Here is a 21,153-nt window from a genome sequence, read left to right as displayed (position 1 = left end):
GACACCCGTCAAAAGCATGTATATAACCAAATACTCACAGATCAAGCTGCGCTCACTTTGCTAACAATGATTTTGTTCAACTAAGTATCTGAATTAATGTCCAAATGCCGGAGTTATCCAGCGCAATTAAGACAGCGTCAAAATAGCAATGAAAACATATTTCAGCACATGAAGGACTACTAATTTAAAATGCATCCCTGGTAACCCCCCAAGTGTTATGAGGCTATGGATGTGTGGGGATTTGCCTGTTTGGAGCGCAGTTTCACCGGGCAGATTTGTCCCCGGACACGAACAAACGCAGCGGCTGTGCTGACCGCAGGCAATGTCCGTGCCGTGCCCCTGAGGACAGGGCTCGCCAAAGCTGGAGCCCCCGGGCCTCAGGAGCTCAGGCTGCCGAGGGTGATCTTCCCCGGGCTTTTATCACACCCACGCGCCTCCAGAGCCTCTCCCAGCTCAGGGGTATGCAGGGCCGCAGCGCTGCTCCCAGGAGAGCGGAGCTGCGGGAGGCCGCTGCCGGCCCTGTGGGCTGAGGGCACGGGCCGCCCCCCATCTGAGCCCGCAGCGCTAATGGCGGCAGGAAGGCTCGCCGTGACTCGCTTCCTCCAGCGGGAACTGGGCGGAGTGAGCAGCCCCGGCCCACACAGAGGAGCCGTGCTGCCGTGCCCGGCCGCGGCCGCCCTCAGAGAGGGAGGGACGGGCGCTGCCGAGCCCCGCCGCCGGGGCGTGCCACCGCCGCGCCGCCCGCTCCGGCCACGGCCCCGCCGCGTCTCAGCGACAACATGCCCGCCGTCGACAAGCTGCTCTTGGAGGAGGCTCTGCAGGACAGCCCGCAGGTAGCGGCCGCGGCCGGGACAGCCCGTGGGTCGGTGTGAGGCGCCTGAAGGCTCGGTGCCCGCGGGCTGACAGCTGGCGAGGGTCGGCGGGCAGCGTCCCGGGGCGGGGAGAGGGGTGCCGCGGGCCGTGAGGGGACAGCGCGGCGCGGCAGCGTTCGTCGGGGAAAAGCAGGCGGAGTGTGCTCCTCTGTGTGTCCTAGGACAAGGGCTGTCCCCAGCGCAGGGGGCACTGCGCGCTTTGTCCTCACCGCCCTTAGTGAGACTCCTGTGGCTCTTTCCGCGCTCCGGGTGTGCGCTCGGTGGCTGTCAGGGTTGCCCCGACCGGCCCAGGTGTGTCGGGGAAGGACAGGTGGGCAGGGCTCGGTGCGCTGGCTTCCCCCGAAGGGAAAGGGACACCTGTGCGCGGTGAGTCACCTGGCCTCGGTGACAAAATGGGCTGGGGGAGTGTCGCCACCAGCCTGCCTGCTCCTCAAGGGCCGCACCTCCCGTACAGGAGTTCCCATGGGGATAAGCCAGGCGGCTCTCACCGAAGGCGACCTCCTTCTTGAAGGGGTCTGAGGAGCGAGGAGAGGCGGTCGCTGCCCTTCCCGAGTGCAGGAGGATGTTCAGGATGTTCCTCCTTTGGCCCCAGCTGCTGGTGGCCGGCCGCACAGGGGACCCCTGGCGCTGTGGAAGCCCCACAGAGAAAAACACGCCGTGTCTTGGTGTGTTCAGGGGCTGCTTGAGTGGAGGAGAGAAGTAACAGGAAAGGGGAAAGAGCGGAGATTGACAGAGCAGTGCAGAAGGTGAATGAGTTTGGGGACAAGGTGTGGTGCAGAGAGAGGTACAGAAGTAGTTGGTGGAGCAGGGAAGGAACATAGGAGAGCAGGGTGAATCTGTATGGGCCCGGCGCCCAGGTAACCCTGTGTTGTAATCCTGACTCGTCTGCTGATGGATCAGGAGGAGGAGCGAATAGGTAAGCTGTGGAGCAGATTGCTGCAAGGTGTTGCAGAGTCTGTCATGAGACGTTCTGAAGGAGAGGTTGAAAGTGCACCTGTCAGAACCTAATGAGCCTTGGATCTTATCTTAATTGCCTTCTTTTATCCTGGGTTTTTGGGTTTTTTTTTGGTGGTTTGTTTTGGTTTTTTTGGGTTTTTTTTGTAATTTCGTGAAATCCCATTCTAGTAAGAAGGATTTCCATCATCTGTTTGATGTGACATATCTGTAGTCATCCTTGGGAATTTTAAACACTGGGCTGGGAGAAGTGTTGGGTAACGTGATGTTACACCAGAGTCAGCCCTCCTTGGAGCAGAGGTTTGGACAAGGTGATCTGCAGATTCCTTACCAGCATGAGCTTTTCTGTCTTCCACAGTTTACCAGAATGTACCAGATTACTGGTTACAACTAGTAGTTAGTAACATTTTTAGCATTAACCTACCCACTGCCTAGTAAAGCTGAAGACATTGACATGCAGCAGTGAACTAATTTACCTCTTCAGTCAACACTTCCCTTAATGAATAAAAATATAACACTGACTTAAAGCAGCTGAACAATGCAGTGAACTGAATGTGGAGGTTGTTGTCTTTCCTGTGTCCTGAAATAATGCCTGTTAACATCTCCTTTGCAATTACTGGAGTGTCAGGCTGTGCATAAACCTGAATATTGGCAGGATGTTTTGCCTTATTTTGGTCATTGCTTTTTCTCTAAGCTCTTTTTTGGAGGGAGGGACATTGTTTAATTTTTATGATGGCCAAGTGTTACTAAAATACGTTCTTTTGATGCAAGGGAGCAGGAGTGAATTTTTTCAGTCTTTTATATTTTTATTATTTTTTATCACTGCGGAGAGCTTTAGATTCGTAAAATCAAGGGGAAAAGTCTCTGTTTCGCAGAAATGAGCACAGCATCTGACAGGATCGTTTACTTCTGTGTGAAGGAACGTGATTCTGTTCTGCTCTCCACAGTCACAGGAGTGCAAAGGGATGGTGAAATGAGGATATAACGTCACTTGGTATAATCTGTGGGAAGTGTGTGATTTGCATGCAAGACCAAGGAGAATTAGGCCAAAGTTATTTCTTCATTAGGTGTCTCAAACTTGATTTCTCTCTCCCCATCAGTGCAGTACTTTTGTCTTGATTTGTCTCCAGACAGTGGCTGAAAGAGGCCAAAAAAAGTTTTCTAATTTTGAGGTGTTTGGCTACAAAATAGAGAAAAATTTATGTCAGCAGTCGTGCTAAAATCAAGGGAAGTACTTACATGAAACTAGAAAATTTCTTCCTATCTTTCCAGAAGCTGAGATAATGGTGAATAATGGGGCCTCCTAAATGTTAGCTTAATATTGGATTACTGGTTTATTTCAGCAGCATTAGCTGCTATTCCAAAATTTGTCGGAACAGCAACAAAGAAAGTACACACGTGCTGGTATTTTGTTGCAGTGATTTCATATGGTATTCTTAAATGTAAAAGTTTCCAAGAATAACTTCCAAACTGTCTGAATCATTTATTGTTTTTATTATTTTTGAACAGTGTACTAATAACAGAGGCCAAGACTCTCAGAAGTTGGTTCCTGGAGCTGTTCTACCTCAAGCCATGTTTAGACAAATGAAATATCTGAACCTGCAAAAATTCAGTAAAATTTACTAATGTGGCTGACATTCCTGTATTTGGGAACCCTTTCCAGCAGGCAGAAGTGTGTGATTTGTAGCTTACTTCAAGCAATTTCTTTACAACCTTTTAGTTTTGGCTTGAGATTTGGCTTGATAAACATTGTGTCAAGTTTTATAATTTTTGCTTTCCCCAGATTTATCTTTTAACCATCTTTGTACCTTGTGCTTTTCGTGTGTCGTTGTAACACAAAACAAGGCAGTTGAGCATTGTATAATACAAGATGGTTTGTTGACATTATTTTGCTTGTTTTGATACATCATTGAAGATAAAACATTTGCAACCAGATATTTTTGAAAATCAATGTGTTTTCAGTTACTGAAATGATATCTTAATGTGGAAGACTCTCAAAAACATGCCGCTGTCCTTACAGGGAAGTTCTGTACCAAGGTTCTTTAAACATTCATGTTCCTGGTATCCATTCCATTGGTTTTTGTGGAAAAAAAAAAAAAAAACCCTTTCCATTCTCTGGTTTTTATTTTGTCTTTATTTTAAAACAATATTTTGTAATGTGTATTCCCTTACGTGCTAGGATCTCAGACTAGCTTCCCAAACTGCCAGCATCTCTCAGGTAGAAAATGTAGCAGCGCAGCACATCAGCAGAGTGAACTGTTGGGAGATTTTGGAGTTACTCAGAGTAAGAAGGTTGTGAAGAGAACCCAAAGACTGACTCCCAGGTCATGTATTTTAACTGCTGAGCAGCATTAGTTTCTGGCTTAGATAATTCTCAGCAGAGGTGAAATGATAGTTAATCATAGGGCCAGGATTCTTGAAGGATGCTGGTGTGGAATTTTCCAGGACGAAGAAAGTCTGGGCAGAGAGTTTTGCAGAGAAGAAAAAACGCCTTGGAAAATGCACGTGCCTTTTGTTAAAATAGTGGAGTATCTTAAAATTTTAAAAATAAATTGCCCAAATCTGAACCTGGATATTTTAGGTGCATTAGAGATTCCTGTAATAGGGGGATAAATAAAGCACTTGCTCTTTTACAGGGCTGTCATGTCTGTAAAAGTACTGGAGTTTATGTATGTCCCTCATGTAAGCCAATGAAGCTCATTAATGTCATATAAGTTAGCTGTACAGATGGAGAGACATTTCCAGTTAGCTTCAAATAGATTGGATTTATCAAAGCTAAGACTAAGTATGGATCATGACTTTGTTAAAGGGACAGTCTTTCCTCTTTAATTATTGTAAAGATCTACAAAATTCTGGAGCCCAGTATTATTCTGAAATATCTTTTCTTTCCCATCTTGGGAGCTGTGTCACCAGCATAATTCTTTATTCCTGATGATTCCACCTCAACAAACCAAGGGAATTTGTGTTTTTAAGATAAGTTCTTCCTTTCCCTTCCTGCTTGCTGACAAGGATGAGTTAGCAGAATGAAGAAAGTACAGGGCATCTCCAAATGGGTGTATCCTTGTGTGTGTCTTGGAGATGAGCACTCAGTTGTTTGGTCCAGCTCACACTGGCTGTGGCCCCTTAAGAGTTGCTCAAGACAGTGGGGAGTGAATAACAGAGTGTAAATTATCTCACTGGAAAGGGGTGCTTTCAGTGCAGCCTGACACTAGAAAAGTAAAGTGAGCAAGCAGTGGTGTTTGACCCCCGGTCCTTAATGTGGTTTAAATTACTGTCGTCAGCAGGAAGATATTCAGGATTTTTTACATTCCTAATTGTGTTGTAAGGACTGTTAGTAGGAGCAAGAGCCTGAGAGTTGGGATGTGGCCGAAGCATTTTATTAGTTTGTCTCCTTGTGCCTCCGTTTGCCTTTCCATAAAAAAAGAGCTAATTTCCATGTGTTTAGAGATTCTGAGTACACAGAATCATGCTAGTCAAGGGCATATTATTTCTGATTGCTTTTTACTATCATTGCTTTGTAGTTGTTTGATTCTTTCTAATATTTCTGCTCAGGACTGAAAACTGTTTTTTTTTTCTTTTGTTAAAGACTCGTTCTTTGCTCAGTGTTTTTGAAGAAGATGCAGGCACCCTCACTGAATATACAAACCAGTTGCTTCAGGCAATGCAACGAGTCTATGGCGCCCAGGTAATTTTTCATTTGTATTTCTTTTGTTCAATGTAGAGTAAAGGATAAATTGCTATTACGATGCTGTTATTTATATTAGAGTTGCTAAGTGCATGCACCTTCTGTGGTTTAAGAGGAGTTGTGGATGTTTTTCATCTGATAGCTCAATCTCTTCCTGCCTTGATGCTCAGAAAGCTCATATTCACGAAAAAAAGAGAGTCACTTACTTTGTCTCCACACAATTAATTGAAGTAAAGCTGTGCTGTGTCCTTAGCTTTTGGGGAGGCCAGCCTTGGCAAAATTGTTGCCAAAATGTGTTCCCAGGTCGGCACACTGACTTTAGGCTCCAACTTTCATGTTTTGACTCACCTCCTGAAGGGAGCTGCCCGTATCCATTGATTGCAGACCAAATGTGCATTTTGGGTTGTACTAAAGTCAGGTAGTTGTGAAAGTCTACAGTAGTTGTGAAAAAAACATGAGCAGGAGAAATAACATTTCCTAGAGTGTTTACATGACCTAGATGACTAAATCCCTTTGAAAGTAAAACCTGTAAAGAAAAATTATATCCAGTGCGTTTGGAAAATGTAAATCTAAGTGATTTTCAGTGAAGCTGATTCCCATGTGTGTGAAATTAGGTGTTTCAAAATGCCATATCTGGGTCTTGAAAGACATACACGATGTCTCATGGAAGTTTTGCAGGAATTTATGTTGGTTAAATTCCTGAGTTCACTAGAAACAACTTTTCTACACTTAAACCAGTAAATCAGAGTGCACAGATTGAGAACTCAGGGGTATTTTGAATTTCACTGAAGAGTGCCTGATTCTTACATTATTAGAAATCAGCTCAGCTGTACGTCTACTGCAAGTATGTCCATTTGGTGAGACAGCTCTTTGGGTGACTGATAGTTTGACATGGAAGAACCATTTGCCCAGGATCTGGCTGCCTACACCTGGAAGATCCAGCTTTGGAGAGGTTTAAAGTCTTCATGTCCTGAGTGTTGTGGAAATGCAGAGCAGCCAGAGGTTTGCAGCATGTCTTAGGTAGATAGGAAGTGATGCAGGGCATGGCTGAGGGCTCGAGAGGTGACATGAGCTCAGCACTGACAGTCAGGGATAGTCATTTTGCTAGAGTCATTGTGCTTTAAGAGTAACAGAGTGTGGGCATGTTGGGTGGCAGCAATCTGACAGCAAAGATGAGTAGGATTGAAATGGATGAAGAAGGGAATCAGGAAATAAATTTGATTTTCAATGTCCAGCTTGTAGGCTGCATGTCCTTTTCCAATAGTGATGACACTTTAGGATGTCATTTTAGGAAGTGGTTGCTCTGGTCTGTGATTCAGGAAAAAAAAAAGCTTTTTTTGTTTGCCTCTTCCTTTCCATCTTGGTTTTTAGCCTTCTTCATTTCTGTTTCACCACAATTACAACATTTCCTTTTTCTTCTCATTGTCTCAGTACATTTACCCATCAGTATTTTGCAGTACTACTGGGTCTTCTTCATTTTTCTAGCACTTTTTGGCCACTTCTTTCCTGAAGACTGCTTTAGTTTGATGTAAATATTCAGTCACTTGTGAATATTGGCTGTATCCTTTGAAATAGGTCTTTGGAGTCTGATGCAATTTTGAGATGTAGAAATAGAAGAATAATGCTGAATTGCCTACTAAACATAAATGGACAGTTAAGAAAAATGTGTGTGATATTTCTTGGCTGCCTAATCACAGTTTCAGAGAAAAAGCCTTTTTGTTGCTGTGTTATCTGGGCCTCAATAGCAGCATTTTAGGAGGTGTTAGCAATTCTGTAAAAGCTGAGAGTATTGAGAAGCCACTTTCTGAATTTGCCTTTTTTTTTTCCTGACTTAAATTTTGTCTCTGCAAAGTCAGATTTTCTCTTTGCAAAGTCATTGTCATGTCCTGCTCTGATTTCCATATCTGTAAGATAGGAATTACAGATACTGACCTACTTTAAAGCAATGAGCATAAAATGGCTTGGGATCACAGTCATGGCAGACAAAGCAGCAGTGGGTTGTACCAGTCTCCAGTACTGAAAATTTAGGGCTTATGGCCCCTCAAAACACTTAGGACAGTTTAAAAAAACGGTTAATTTTGGGTTTTTTCCATAGTTTGTTCTGAACTTTAACATTTCCCAGATGTCTTCACCATGTTTTCAAGATTTTTTTGGGCTAGCTTACTAGGAATTTGGTGTTTCTTGTGATGAAAACCCAGATTTTCATGTAATTCAAACCACTGTAACTTGTGATCAAATAACGTTAGTTAACATTGCTTTAGTGCAAAGTCTCAGGAGAGCAGCAATTGCTACCAACTGCATGTTGTTAATTAACCATGGGAATATATGCATATAGCTGTCTCAAAACACTGCTCTGCGTGGAGAGCCACAATAAATTTGTAAAGCGACAGCTCAAACTTCTGTAAGCACTTAGATCAGTGCATTCAAAAGGAGTGTGAAAAATAAATACTTGCCTGCAGTTTTTTTAAAGAAAAATTTAGAAAAGTAGGAATCCTTTTAAGCATCTTTTCAGACTTCTGTGTATCTGAGCAGTACTTTAAAAAGAGTGTAAGAGGGGGTGTGCAGCATCCTGTGCAGCAGTGGCTCTGCTGCCTGGGCTGCAGCTGCCTGATGCAAGGGTAGCAGGTTGCCTTGGCTGCAAGGCCCTTGGTGCTGTGCAAGCCTCTGGATGCCCTGCAAGATGGGGACAGTTCTCTCACCTCCCTGGGCACCCACACCACGTGGGGTCAGGTGGGGACTCTTCTGCACATGGAGCTTTTTTAGTGACAAAGAGGCTGTGATGCTACAAGGCACAGATGCAGTGTGCATCCCATGATTAAGGAGAAGCAGCAGAACCTGAAAGTAGCACTGGAGGAGTGAGGTTGCCCTGATGCCCTGATTAAGGAGAAGTCACAGGACCCAAAAGTAGCCCTGGAGGAGTGAGGTTTGGTTGATCTGGCAAACCAATGTGATTAAATACAGTAAAGCATAATGAAGCATTTTTATACTCGTCAAATAAACCACACCCATGTGAGTACATATAACACGTCCTGCTGTAGATCTCCCAGCTGTGCTGTAGTACCCTGAAATAGTTACCACAGTAGTGGTCTTATACAGGAAATCTTCCTTACAGAGTTTATTCCTGTAGTGCTTCCTTCTTGCATGCAAGCCCTCATGTTGCATCTGGCATTACTGCTGATTTCTGTGAATGTTGTGTTTGTCAGTCTGCCTGTTTTATTACCTGAGCAGTATTATAATGCAGCAGCAAGCAAGGGCTCTTAGAAAATCTAATTTGCTTAATTTACAATGCTGAGGTTCTTGCAATGGTTTGTGAGCAAAGTGTGCCCTGTTTATCTTCCTGACCACTGTCACAGTGAATTGTTTTCAGAGCTTTACTATCATTTCCATTTCTCCATCATGCTCTAGAAATGGCCGAGTTGGGAATCTTCACTTGAAGCAAAATGCCTTTAAAAACCTTATGAGGCTCTTGTGTCTCTAACTGACTATAAGAAGGGCTAAACAGTTGAGCAGGTAAGAGGAGAGTAAGATGGAATAATCTGTCATTGTGAAGAGATTTCATCTCATGAGTGCTGACAAACATGTCTAGATACGGGGGCAGTGGTGTCAGAAGAGGAGTAAAAGGAAACACGTGGTGTCTTCATCAATACATCTGGAGAGGGAACAGCATGGGAATGGTGAAGCACAATCTCCTTCAGCATCTGTCTCTGTGAGCAGTTGTCTTGTGATTCCAGAGGCACACAGGCAAAGCAGCCACAACCTCTGCAGCTCACTGCCTTTTTATGTCCAGACTCTTAGAGAAACTTTTGATAGTTATGGACTAGTCTTGGTTCATAGGTACCACTTTACACGGGTGTCAGGACAGCTTGAATCTGTCAAGCTATTTTAGGTAGTGATTCATAAGCGTAACTTCCCTCTGCAAATTCACAATTTCTTGTGTCTGCATTTCTGAAAAGTGCTGCTTGTTTGATTTTCCTGTGTACTGCCTTCAGTAGGCTGTAACTCAGTGATTGCGTGTCAGGCTCTTTAAGCTATGCATGGACTTTCATATTTATTATGTTGCATAGCTAGCCCAAATTACTGAGAGTTCTTTTTTAATTAGCAAGTAAGTGCAGATACAGCTTTTCCTTTAATTTTTTTCTTTTCATGTCTAAAGGAACAATTATGTTCCCTTTTCAAATTATAAGATCTTTTTTCCCTAAAACATTTTGATGGAACAAAAACTAAGTTAGCCTTTTATAAACTTTTAGTTCAACATAGAGAAGCTGCCAACAGGGTGTTAGACTGGAACAAACATTTGCAATAAATTACAGTTGTTGTCACTGACTTCTGTGAAATACTCTGTGTATTATTATGCCATACTCGTAAGTTTGCATCATACCTCTTACCTTCCTGAGGCATATTCACCATATGTTGCTGACAGAGATAAGCAGAAGATTACCACATGAGAACTAATATGTTTACAAAGGCATGGGAGTTGTGTTTAGTGCTGCCTGTAAATTCAGCATTGTCATCGTGCCTGGAAGCAAGTTAACATTGTGCTAAGGAGAATCTAGAGATCTGAGGCAGCATAAGTGTATGGATAGCCTGCTGATAGTAATTCTTTTGACACAAGAGGTTCTTTCTGTACTGATCTAACCATCCTATCGTGGCTGCTTTTGGTGTTTTTCAGCACAGCTTTGACCGGTGGCTTCTGTTCCTTAGAGCTGTTGGATGATGCTTTGCTGAACTGTTCCCATTTGCAAGGATGGAATGCCATGCTGTAAATCAGCACCAGGGCAAGCCATATGTTAGCCTGATCTTGTAAAGTGCTGTGCAGCCTGAGCACCCTGGTGAGGCTTAGCTTCTGCAGCCCTGGGTTCATGTTTCCAAGTCATTTAATATGCAAACCTAAGCCTGTAGGACAGTGCCATTTACTAGATTGCTGGATAATTCTGTTTTGTAGGAAGATAAGAATATGTAAATGGAGCTGCATAAAACTGTTGTATCAAGACCCAGTTCTTTCTGTGCTGTGCCTGATTTTGAAGGTAAATGTGTTGCTGAGTTCTGAAAGGGTGGACAGGATGCAACTACCTCCAGGGTCCTCCACTTCAACCACATATTTGGGTCTTTTTTCTCTTTGGTGAGGCATTAAGTTTTCCCAGATGTAAGCCCAAATTTTTTATGTGTCATTCTGCACGTACAGAGTGCATGGGTAAATGTCTTTACCAGTGTCTTGCTTGTTTATATGAAGCAGCCTTTGGCAGTTCTGTGTGGTATTTACTTGTAGTTTTAAAAATGCCAACTGTAGCTGGAGTAGGAAAGTTGTTTTGCATGAAGGTTCATTATATTGGGATTGGAACTGGGCATGCTGGAATATCTGTGTCTTTAGAAGTTAATTTATAGCTCGACTTAATCCTTTACATGCCCTCAAATCTGTAGTCTGTTAGACAACTGTCTACAGAAATACCTTTGGATTTCAGCAGATTAGTCCTCAGAGTTTATTTTGGAGAAATACAGAGATCCTAAAAATGGATGGACTGCCTTGGTGGGAAATTGTAAACAGCCTGGAGGTTGTAGAAGGATCAGTCTCTTCTGATGATATGAACAGTTTAGTGAATAAAAGTGGTAATGAAGAAGGTGAAATCAACCACACATCTTTACTCTGGGCACTAGCTCAGAAAATAAGCTGGACTTTTTTTTTTTTTTTTTTTTTTTTTTTTGTCCACTGACATATTTGAAGTCAGGGTCAGGTATTGAAGTAACTTGAAAATTAAACAATATTTTTTAAACTTGCTGGTTTTCATTTCTGGTAGATTAATGCTAGATTCAAGACACCACTTCCATTACCTTACCCATTTGAACTAGACTTACAGTAATCTATTCCTAGGGCTATCATGCAAGCCAGGGTTAAAGAAAAGGAAAAAAAAAAAAAAAGTCAGCATATCTGTATTCACTACTGATTTCATTATACTTATTTACATATTGTTCTTTCTTCTTCTACACTATTTTTACATTAATGCTGCAGAGATGTCTTCCATGTTAAGTAAAAGCCATCTAGGGCAAATGAATGTATTGGCAAGGCCCAGTACTGGTTAAGTTTGCCTTCATTTAGAAGGCTTCAGTTTCTGTTCAGGATTTTATTGAGCTTTTACTTGATAGATCATCTCATTGATAGCTCTCCCACTCCATAAATACATGATGAATTCTGAAATGTCAAGAGAATATGAAAGAGATGTGGAGTCAGGAATGTATTGTACGTTTTCTTTTGCTGTGGTATATTGAATTGCAGTCACTTCAGGACAAAGGAAATCAAAGTTGCTGTATCCATGGGAAAATGCCTTGGAAATAGATTAAAACCTGTTAAAATAATTTGCCTGGATTTAGTGGATCTGTCAACTGAAGCAATGCAAATAACTTCTAAGTCTTGGAACTGAATGGCAGCAGGGCAGGGGGAGGGGAAAAGGCTGATTAGGAAGAAATGGGAGGAGGATTAAACCAAACTTTCCCAGATTAGTGTGCTTAGCAATGCAGTATTATCACTAGGTCAGCAAAGCACTTTGCCTGCTTCCTGTTCCTTATGCAATGGACTGTGTTTCAACTTGCTAGCTTAACTTGATTTGTTTACAGTTTCTTCGTGTTTGTCTATTTTTTGTTTTGATTTTTGTTTGGGTTTTTTCCCAAATGATAAAATGAATGATTTTGTACCTCTGATGGGAACTAAATCTGGCAGGTGTTGGGAGGGAAGATGAAGGACCCAGGATGAACTTTTCCACATGGGTAGGGATTGAATAACAAGTTTGTGGTGTTCTGACACAAAGAACTGAGCCAGTAAATGAAGAATGTGACCAGCAGGCAGCAGTGGGTTGTCCCATCATCCTGTCACATACTGGAGGCCACTCCTGGGGAATGGTGATCCCTGGAAGATGCTTATTCCATGCACCTCTTTACACTGCCAAGCTTCAAACTGCCCCACACAGATGAGGAGTGATGCCCTTTGAATAGTAAGTGAGGATATTGAGGATTGAGTCTAAAAACCAAACTGGTAGAAGCTTTGTGGATGGCAAACACAACGGAATAGGATGTCTTTCGTTGGCCAGGGTTTTTTGGGGTTGGGGATTTTGGTGGTTTGTTTTTACCAGCCCATTATTCTGAAGCTTCTTTTAAGTGTTAGCAGATTTAAACCAGAAGCATGTATTTTCCAGATTCAGAGCAGATCACGAAACTGCAGACTTTGCAGGAATAAGTAACAGACAGGGGGAAGACATGTTTCTGATACTTGGTTTATTTCAAAAGACTTCTCTCACCCTGATGCAGCTGTACAACTTACAGGTGGCATCACAATCGCTGTGTGAGGACTTAGAGCTGGGTAAGAACTGCAAGAAGACTGTCCTTGAGGTTATGTTTATGAAAGTGATGCCAGGTCTGAGAATCTCTGCTTCTTTTTGTGATCTTAATTTCCTCCCACATACATACAAACAAACCCTTTTAATGTCTTCTGAACACTTGCAGGGAGTCCTGTCCTCCCTGTCATAAACTCATTGCTTTGCCAGCTCCCACTTTGAAGGTGGCAACATCTCTCTGGTGTTCTTACTGCTTGGGGACAGATAATTAAGGCTCATTCTTATCCATGCCCAAGCCCTTAACAGGGTTTGGTTTTTTTCATTATAAGGCACAACATCCTTTTCCATCCTCTGCCTTGGAAAATGCTTAAATACCAAGTGTTTGTGTAAAGAAAAAAACCCTAGGCAATCCGCATAACCGACCTGCAAAACTTACAGGAATTGTTGGCATTACCATTGTGTGGAAGTGTGGTGCTTATTACTAATTGGGCTGAGACAAGAAATGAGACTAATCAAGTCACTGTGAAGTGAGAATAGTCATGGGGTGTGCATGATCCGAGCATGGCCTCACATTATCTCAGCTCTGAACTCCTGTTGGTGCCTCAGCAGCCTCTGCTGTGCCGTCTCCTCCCGCCTGTGAGTGTCATAAGATGGTGTTTTAAGATGGTCAAAATTACCTCGTTCAGCTTTTCCTGTCGCGTGCTCATATGCAGTTGCTGGTACCTAGGCTGCGGCTGGTTTGGTTTGGCTTTTTTTATTTCTCCCCTGAGCTCTTGGGCACACTTTAACACTGACTGGATGTTGGGCCCTGCTGCCCTGTTCCTGGCACGCCGAGGTGGTGCAGAAGCACCAGGCTGTAGTGCAGTATGTCACAGGTGGCAGCAGGCCAAAGCAAGGGGTGTCTCAGGGTCTCTGGCCCAGATAGTTCACTGTGCTGGGCTCTGCTTGCTCAGGATGACAAGGGACAATAAGAGAGCACACAAGCTGTGTCCCAGTTTTAGTGGTTTTATGTATCAGCCCTAATAGAAAGGGTTCAGAGATTTGCTCCTAGTTTTACAAACTCTCTATGGCTGTGTATATTTGGAGACAGGAATGGTTTGTTAAGGTTTAAAATTACCTTTAAAGTTACTATTTTTCTGTATTTCTGAAGATGAGAAGGATCTGATAGGGGTTAAGACAGATGTCAGTTACCCCCTTCCCTTTTTTCTTTTATTCTTGTTGTAAGTCCTTGTTAACAAACCAGGGACAGAGCAGTTGATATTCTGGTGTTAGGAATACATTGATCAAAGATTGACATATCCAAGTGCTTGTCTGGTTTTTCCAGCTGTCAAAGTAAAATTATACACCTTCCCTACAAATCTTACCTAGTGTAAGCACATCTTAAGTGTGTATGTACTTTCAGGAGAAGAGAGATGTGCTGGTTTGTGCTCCTGTAGCCACTTCAAGTGCTGTAATTACATTGGTACATTCCCTGAGCATGAATGCATTATGGAGGCACATCTCCTGGTTTACTTTATTGATGGAGATTTTGGGGAAAGATGATTAACCAATATTAAACATTCTTATGCTGGTATGATAGCCTGTGTGTTTGAGGTTGTCCTAGTTTTGTTATTTTCTTCTGGTGGGTGGAAATCCAAGCCTAAAACCAAACCCCCCAATCTTAGCTCTATTCAAAGTAGTTAAGCTGTAGATCTGAAGTATGTACCTCTTACTGCTTCTTTGTTGTTATGGTTTAAGACCAGCTGGAAATTCTGACAGCCCCATTTCTGTCCCACTCACCCCAGTGGAATGGGGAGGAGAATCAAAGTAAAACCTGTATTTTGAGATGAAAGTAGTTTAATAATTGAAAATAAAGGAAAATACAATAATAATGTTAAATTATAATAATGATGATAAAAAGGAAGTAAAAAGTAATGCACATTGCAGTTGTTCACCACCCACTAACTGATGCCAGAGCTCCCTTCCCGAACCCAGACTGGCCTCCCTTTAGGGTACTTGCCCCTGTTTATTTACTGGACATCATGTTCCATGGTGTGGAATATCCTTTTGGGTCATCTCTCCCAGCTGTGCTCCCTCCCAGCTCCTTTTGCCTGCTCTTCTACTGGCCAAGTGCGAGTCAAGGAAAAAAAAAATCCTTTACTTAGGATAAACACGACTTTACAAAAATCCAAACCATCGGCGTGTTATCAGCACCGCTTTTATTCTGAATCCAAAACACAGCCCTGTAACAGCTCCTGAGAAGAAATTAACTGTATCCTGACTGAAAGCGGGACATCTGTGCAGGTATTTTGGGACTAGCTGTTTGCACACAGCTGAATGTTTGTGTAAGTCGTTTCAGATTCATTCAAGAAGATGGTAACAAAGTAGTGGTAACAGCAGCACTAGGGACCTTTCATATTTTTATTAACATGTCATTTTTGTTTGTAGAATGAAATGTGTCTTGCCACACAACAGCTTTCGAAGCAGCTCCTTGCCTATGAAAAGCAGGTATGTTCAGCACATGGCTTTGTTTTCTTTTCTGCCTCAGTGCATGTGAAGAAGTCTGTAAACGGTGTGTTTTCTGGAACTGCTCAGGGCATGGGCTTTACTTGGTTTCATGTGAAGGCAGTTGTGAATTTCCCCAGGATGTTCAAGGGACTTGGGTAATTTCTGAGAATCTTAAAAAAAGAAAATAACCAGCCAAGCAAATAAAAAACCCCTCAAAAAGGTATGAAATCTGAGTTAATGAATTTATGAGGATGCAAGTCAGTTTGTTCCAGTTCTATGACTTTAAAATGAGTATAATAAGAATTAAATGTTGTCCAAAATCCATTCATTTAACACAAGATGAGCTGGGTAAAAGGATATCTATTAATGAGTTTCTGGTTTTACATTTATCTTTTTTTTATTTTGTAGAAATATTAATTATCTTTGTAGTAAAACTTGTTGTATTTTATATTAATCTCTATTGATCTATGGACCAAATGTGTGTTTTTATTTCCAGCATTTTGCCTTAGGTAAAGGAGATGAAGAAGTGATATCCACTCTCCATTATTTTTCAAAAGTTGTGGATGAGGTAATTTGAATTGCTAATATCTCTTTTTACAATGCATAGTATTAGTGGCTTTTTTTAGGGTCTTTCCTTTTGACTCAGAGCCTTCCCACTGATGGCTAGATTGTGCCTGGGTTTTAGTGTTGATTAATTCTTGATAAAGAGGTTTGATACCACCCTCTCATAATTAGAGCTGTTTCTGTGGATTCATCCCATATTCTATCCTCAGAGCAAAGCTGAACTTCCTAAGGGAATTTAAAAAGAGACTTAAAACAGGATGTGTCCTCTAGGTTGGTGCAATCTTTTATTTAATTCTGTATTAAAATGACACTTACGTTCCTAAGCTTTAAACACTGCAGTTGGAGCCAAAACTTGCCAGGTATGGCTGCAGGGCAGCTGTGAGTTGGTAAAGTTGCAGTTCTGTTACTGTGAGATCATGCAGAATCCAGAAATATCTGAGGAAGGCTGCAGTACTGTGTGCTGAAGACAGTGAAGCTGTATGCAGTGAATAGCCCCACGCCCTGGAGATTTCTGCTAAGTACTGGGAGTGTTTGTAAATGCTTTTGTTAGACCTCCCCATATAACGTTTCAATATAGCCTTGGTATCTAGGTCCTTCTTGCTTAGGTTTCATTTGTCACATCACTCTCTGCTGTGAGCAGTGCTGTGCCAGCAGAAAAGTCTGTTCTTGTTGGTCTACTTCCAGTTTTGATTAAAAAGGCAAAAGGCTCTACTGAGGTCTGCTGTTTGGGAGAGGAGAGAGAGTTGAGGGACAAAAAGTAAATTAAAAATTTTAGAGCCCATGGATAACTCTAAGGATGTAGTTAGAGGAATCCCAAAGGTTTACTTTTTTTTGAGGCTTTTCTTCCTGCATGTGTGTTCTTGGGATACTAAAAAGGAGCATTTGTTATCACGGGTCTTGTAGTTGCTTATGTGAACTCCAGGCAGATCAAAATAACAACTTTCTCCTTCCCAGGTTCAAGAGAACAGTGCCATTTGGGGGCAGAAAGTTCAAAGCCTCTGCTCAGTTGCCAGTCTCATTTTCCCTCATGAGAACTTGTTCCATTCCTTTGGCCTCCTTTTCTGTGTGTTCCCCTTGTGCCTGTTTCAGTTGTCTGTTTTATCAGCACTGAATTGTATTGTCTCATGGGAAATCCTGACTTCATCTTTACCTGCATGAGGCTGCCTGGAGGTATCCAGGACTCTGAGCAAACAGGCAGGATGTCACCTCAACATGTGGCACCCTCCTGGTGCTCCAGCAGTGTGATTGATAGTTGTCCTTCATTCTAGTTGTCCTAGATTGATAGGCAAATCCACGGATGGCTGGGACAAGGAATTCTGCCGACCTGTATATTCTAGAACATGTGGGTTTATTGCAAGGGTCGTGGGTAAAAGGGCCCTGCCTTCAGCCACCAGCCTGGGCTGGAGGGAAGCCCCAAAGAGAGAGGGAGAAAGAACAGCAGGGTGAGAGCTGAGAGAGAAGGGAGAGAGAGCAAAGGGCAGGGGGAGGAGAGCAAGAGAGAGTGAGAATAGGGGGAAGAGGAAGGGTAAGAGTTAAGAGGAGAGGTAAGAGAGTTAAGAGAGTGAGATCCTTGTTACAATACATTACATCTCCTTTTGTGATGAATATTCTAATTTACAGTGACCAACCAATACAAGACACAAAATCCTATAGAATCTACATACAGCCTATAAGAAATACTATATTACCATATTGTGTTATATTTTAAACTCTAAAAACTACTCTTTAGACTTCTGTTTTGCTACATTGACCTTTGGATCCCTTAGCCAGCAGAAAGGTATTGTTCAATCAAAAGGGATTCTCTTCAGCTAGCTAGGCTATTGTTTTCAGGTTCTATAGTAACTAAGACTCAGTATCCTGCAACTCATAGTAAGCTTTCATTTCTATTTCGATTATAGGTTTCATATTTTCAGAATCTTTTGCTAAGCAATCATATTTATAAGGTCTCCCTGATTCATCTTCCCCAACAGTCCTACCTGCACCCATCTCATATTCTTAGCATATCACTGTTGATGTGAAAGCCTTGCCTGCCTTCATCCTAACTGGTGTCACATGGGTGCTTTAAAACAGCTGTGTGCTGAACTTTAGAAACACTTACAAAACCAGGAATAGGAAACTGCTATGCTGGTAAAATATTTGAATGGGACCTTTCATTGTGGTTGCCCTCAGTTTTGATTTTGTCCTGGTTAACCCTTGTTCATGGGAAGACACTGTAGTTGTGGTGGTGGGACTGTAACTCCATGGCATTGAGACTTAAAAAAACAGGTTAATAAAGGATAATTGCAGTTTAAATCCTGTGGGGTTAAGCATTAGAATTAATGGTCAGGTGAATTGCCCTAATCCCTTATGTGGGAACTGAAAATTCTTGGACCCTTGGGAAATACCAGGCAGGAATGAAGCATTTAGGGAGACATCCCCATCTGTCTCAGATACCTCGAGAAGTGTATTTTAAGCATTGAAGTACATCCTGTCTGCTGGGCACAAATGGCTGGTGTGTTTTGATGTTCTCTGTGGTTTGGGTTTTTTATTTACATTGTGTCTTAGAACAGTTCTCTGTTTCAGCTCAATATTCTTCATTCTGAACTGGCAAAACAGCTTGCAGATACAATGGTCCTCCCAATAATACAATTTCGAGAAAAAGATCTAACAGGTAAGTTTTGTTCTAAGCTTCAATTTTCCTTGTATGTTCCTTCTTGTTTATTTCATCATAAACTGAGACATAATGCCATGTATTAATTTGTTCTTTGATGATTCACAGAAAGGTTTTTTTTGTTTTTTCTGCTACAGAATTTCATTGACAGGTGCATGCTTTTACTCAGACAGAACCAGTTCAAGTTCACCACATAACGTTTTATGCACCATATGGTGCAAGTTTAAAAATAAAGCTTTGTTCTTTGTTGGGTCACTGTGCTTTTACATCAGTGTAATTTCACTGCACTCATTGATGTTATATTGCCAGAAGGGAAATTTAGCAGTGAATTAGGCTTGTAAACAATATTTATTCCACTTCAGAATTTGGGGCTGTTTGACAAGCACAGGCAAGAATGTTGTTTAAAATTCATAGAATAGTATATTCCCTCCTTTTTAGGAAATCAGTCCTCTTTAAAATCTGTGCTATGCGAGGGCAGTTCCAGGTTACCTGATTTCACGAATTTGGGGCTTTCATTACTTAAACAGCAAGGCAGTAATGCAAACATTTGATGTAATTACAAAAGAAACAGGCTCATATTCTAGGTCAAGGACATTCTTACCTACTTATGCAACAGAAATGTGAGTTTTTACAGCAGCATTTCTTTCTTTCTTCCTTTCCTTTCTTTTCTTTTTTTTTTTTTTTTAAAGCCCACTGCTCATTTCCCTTGTCGCAGTCTCACTTACATCCCTCTTGTAGACATCATTTTGATGTGAGACAAAATGACTACAGCAAAATAATGACTGGTTTAAGTTGCTTATAGTGTCTGATTGGAAGTTGTGAAGACACCCAGATGTCTATGTTAACAAATACATTGTTTATCCTACACTGTCAAATATAAAGCAGAATTTGGGTGGTAAGATGTTGATGCTAGAAACACTTCCTCACCTCTTTCATGTGGCCTCAGAGATAGTAATTCTTTTTCCATATTTTTGGATTCTTTCCTCATGTTCATTAAAAAAGATACGAAAAAGCGTATAAAGCCTGCAACCAAAGCTTCAGCTGCTGCGTGACAAAAAACAGAAGCTTCTTCAACTTCCCTGGATGTAAATTTTTTTCATTATTCTACCCTTCACTTTTCTGATGCAGTCTGTAGAACAGCATTTTTAGTAGAGACCTGACCATATCAAAATTCATAGAGGGATTAAAAAAGGAAGAATAACTGTGTTACTGTTTTTACTTTTGATCCTGTTACAGCTATACACTGAATATTGTAGATACCTCTAGATACAAGTTAGTTGCAAGTGGAAAAATCTTCTGTCTTTCTGCATCTGAGTCATAATGAAGCATTCTTGGGGAGAAAAAAAGGTGGAGTGAAACTGATTAATGAGTAGGCTGTTAAAAATAATCAGAGACCATGATGACATCCTAGTTTCCCCTTGGTATTTTCACTGTTGCATAATGTCTGTTCTTGTAAGTGTGCTTTCTTTGTAGCTTTTTGAGAAAGTTTTGCCAGTTGCAGCATATGTGTGTGGACACTAAGAGTAGTCTGTGCCTGACACTTGTCAAGTTAAGTTGCCCGTTCAGTCTGTCTTCTCTCTGCCTCTATCCGAATCTCATGGCCAGTGTTTGTAATGCAAGCATCATACCCAGCAGTCAGGGATTTCTTTTCACAGAGCAGCCTAGCAAAAAATGTTCTGTTCACTGAGGAAGATTCATGTACAGGAAAAAGGCTTTAGTTCATACATCCCTGGGTCCTAAATTTCTCGGTATCACATAAGCATTCTCAGATTGTTCAGAACTGCTGATCTTGTATGATAGTGGTGGGCCTTTTGTCAGGATAAACATACTTGAAATGGTGCTTCTTTGGAGAAATGACATGGCAGATAAGGCATCTTTCTCAGAGTGACAACTTGCTCAATAAAATAAACTCACTCCACCCTTAATTAGCTCTCTGCCTATTCATTTCTCTAGCAGCTGATCTGCTTTAGCATTTTCAAGACAGGCACAATGTATATATCTCTGCTGTAGAAGGACTGGAGTGACTTGGGCAGTAAAGATGCCATAAATGGTCTCAGTTGAACAAAGTGTTAACAGCTGGTTTTACTTAGAGTATTTGATTTCTCTTTTTCAGAAGTAAGCACGCTGAAGGATCTCTTTGGCCTTGCTAGCAATGGTATGTGTCTCTGTTTTGTTACTATTCATATGCAGCTGTTAGTGCAAAGAAGAAATGTTTAATGTGTGCACATACCCCATCACATTTCTAAAAAAAAATAATATTCCTTGTCTACAGAACATGACGTGTCCATGGCAAAGTATAGCAGGTTACCGAAAAGGAAAGAAAATGAAAAGGTAACAAATGTGAAAGGGAAAACAGAATGTTTTCATCAACCATTCTGTCTGCATCATTGTTCATTGTGAACTTTGGAGAGTTCATTGCTTAAATTCACAGTAGCTAAAGAATATTTGTGATTTTGTTTCCAAGCAGACACAGAGCTTTTAAACATCAGCTCAGCCAGTTACACCTGTTTTCTCCAAGTTAGGCAAGTGATCAAATGTTGTGCTCTACTAGAGGCCTTCAGATCCACAGGAGCTCTTCAGATAGAGGCAATCCCAGTGACTATAAATAGCTTTGTATAGGCC

General features: G+C 41.7%; 1 protein-coding gene across 1 annotated transcript in view; it reads left to right on the top strand.

Moving 5' to 3' along the window:
- Nucleotides 1-730: 730 nt before the first annotated feature.
- The window catches only part of APPL2 (adaptor protein, phosphotyrosine interacting with PH domain and leucine zipper 2), a 33,609-nt gene continuing 13,186 nt past the window's right edge, over nucleotides 731-21,153 (top strand). Inside the window, exons 1-7 of the mRNA XM_066319990.1 lie at nucleotides 731-833; nucleotides 5,413-5,511; nucleotides 15,258-15,317; nucleotides 15,814-15,885; nucleotides 18,444-18,531; nucleotides 20,645-20,686; nucleotides 20,804-20,862. Coding sequence (XP_066176087.1) covers nucleotides 780-833; nucleotides 5,413-5,511; nucleotides 15,258-15,317; nucleotides 15,814-15,885; nucleotides 18,444-18,531; nucleotides 20,645-20,686; nucleotides 20,804-20,862 — 474 coding nt within the window. The 5' untranslated portion in view covers nucleotides 731-779. The remainder of the gene's footprint in view (nucleotides 834-5,412; nucleotides 5,512-15,257; nucleotides 15,318-15,813; nucleotides 15,886-18,443; nucleotides 18,532-20,644; nucleotides 20,687-20,803; nucleotides 20,863-21,153) is intronic.

This window comes from Sylvia atricapilla, chromosome 5, assembly GCF_009819655.1.
Source record: "Sylvia atricapilla isolate bSylAtr1 chromosome 5, bSylAtr1.pri, whole genome shotgun sequence".
In the NCBI taxonomy this organism is placed as follows: Eukaryota; Metazoa; Chordata; class Aves; order Passeriformes; family Sylviidae; genus Sylvia; species Sylvia atricapilla.
This window is presented reverse-complemented; position numbering and strand designations above follow the sequence as displayed.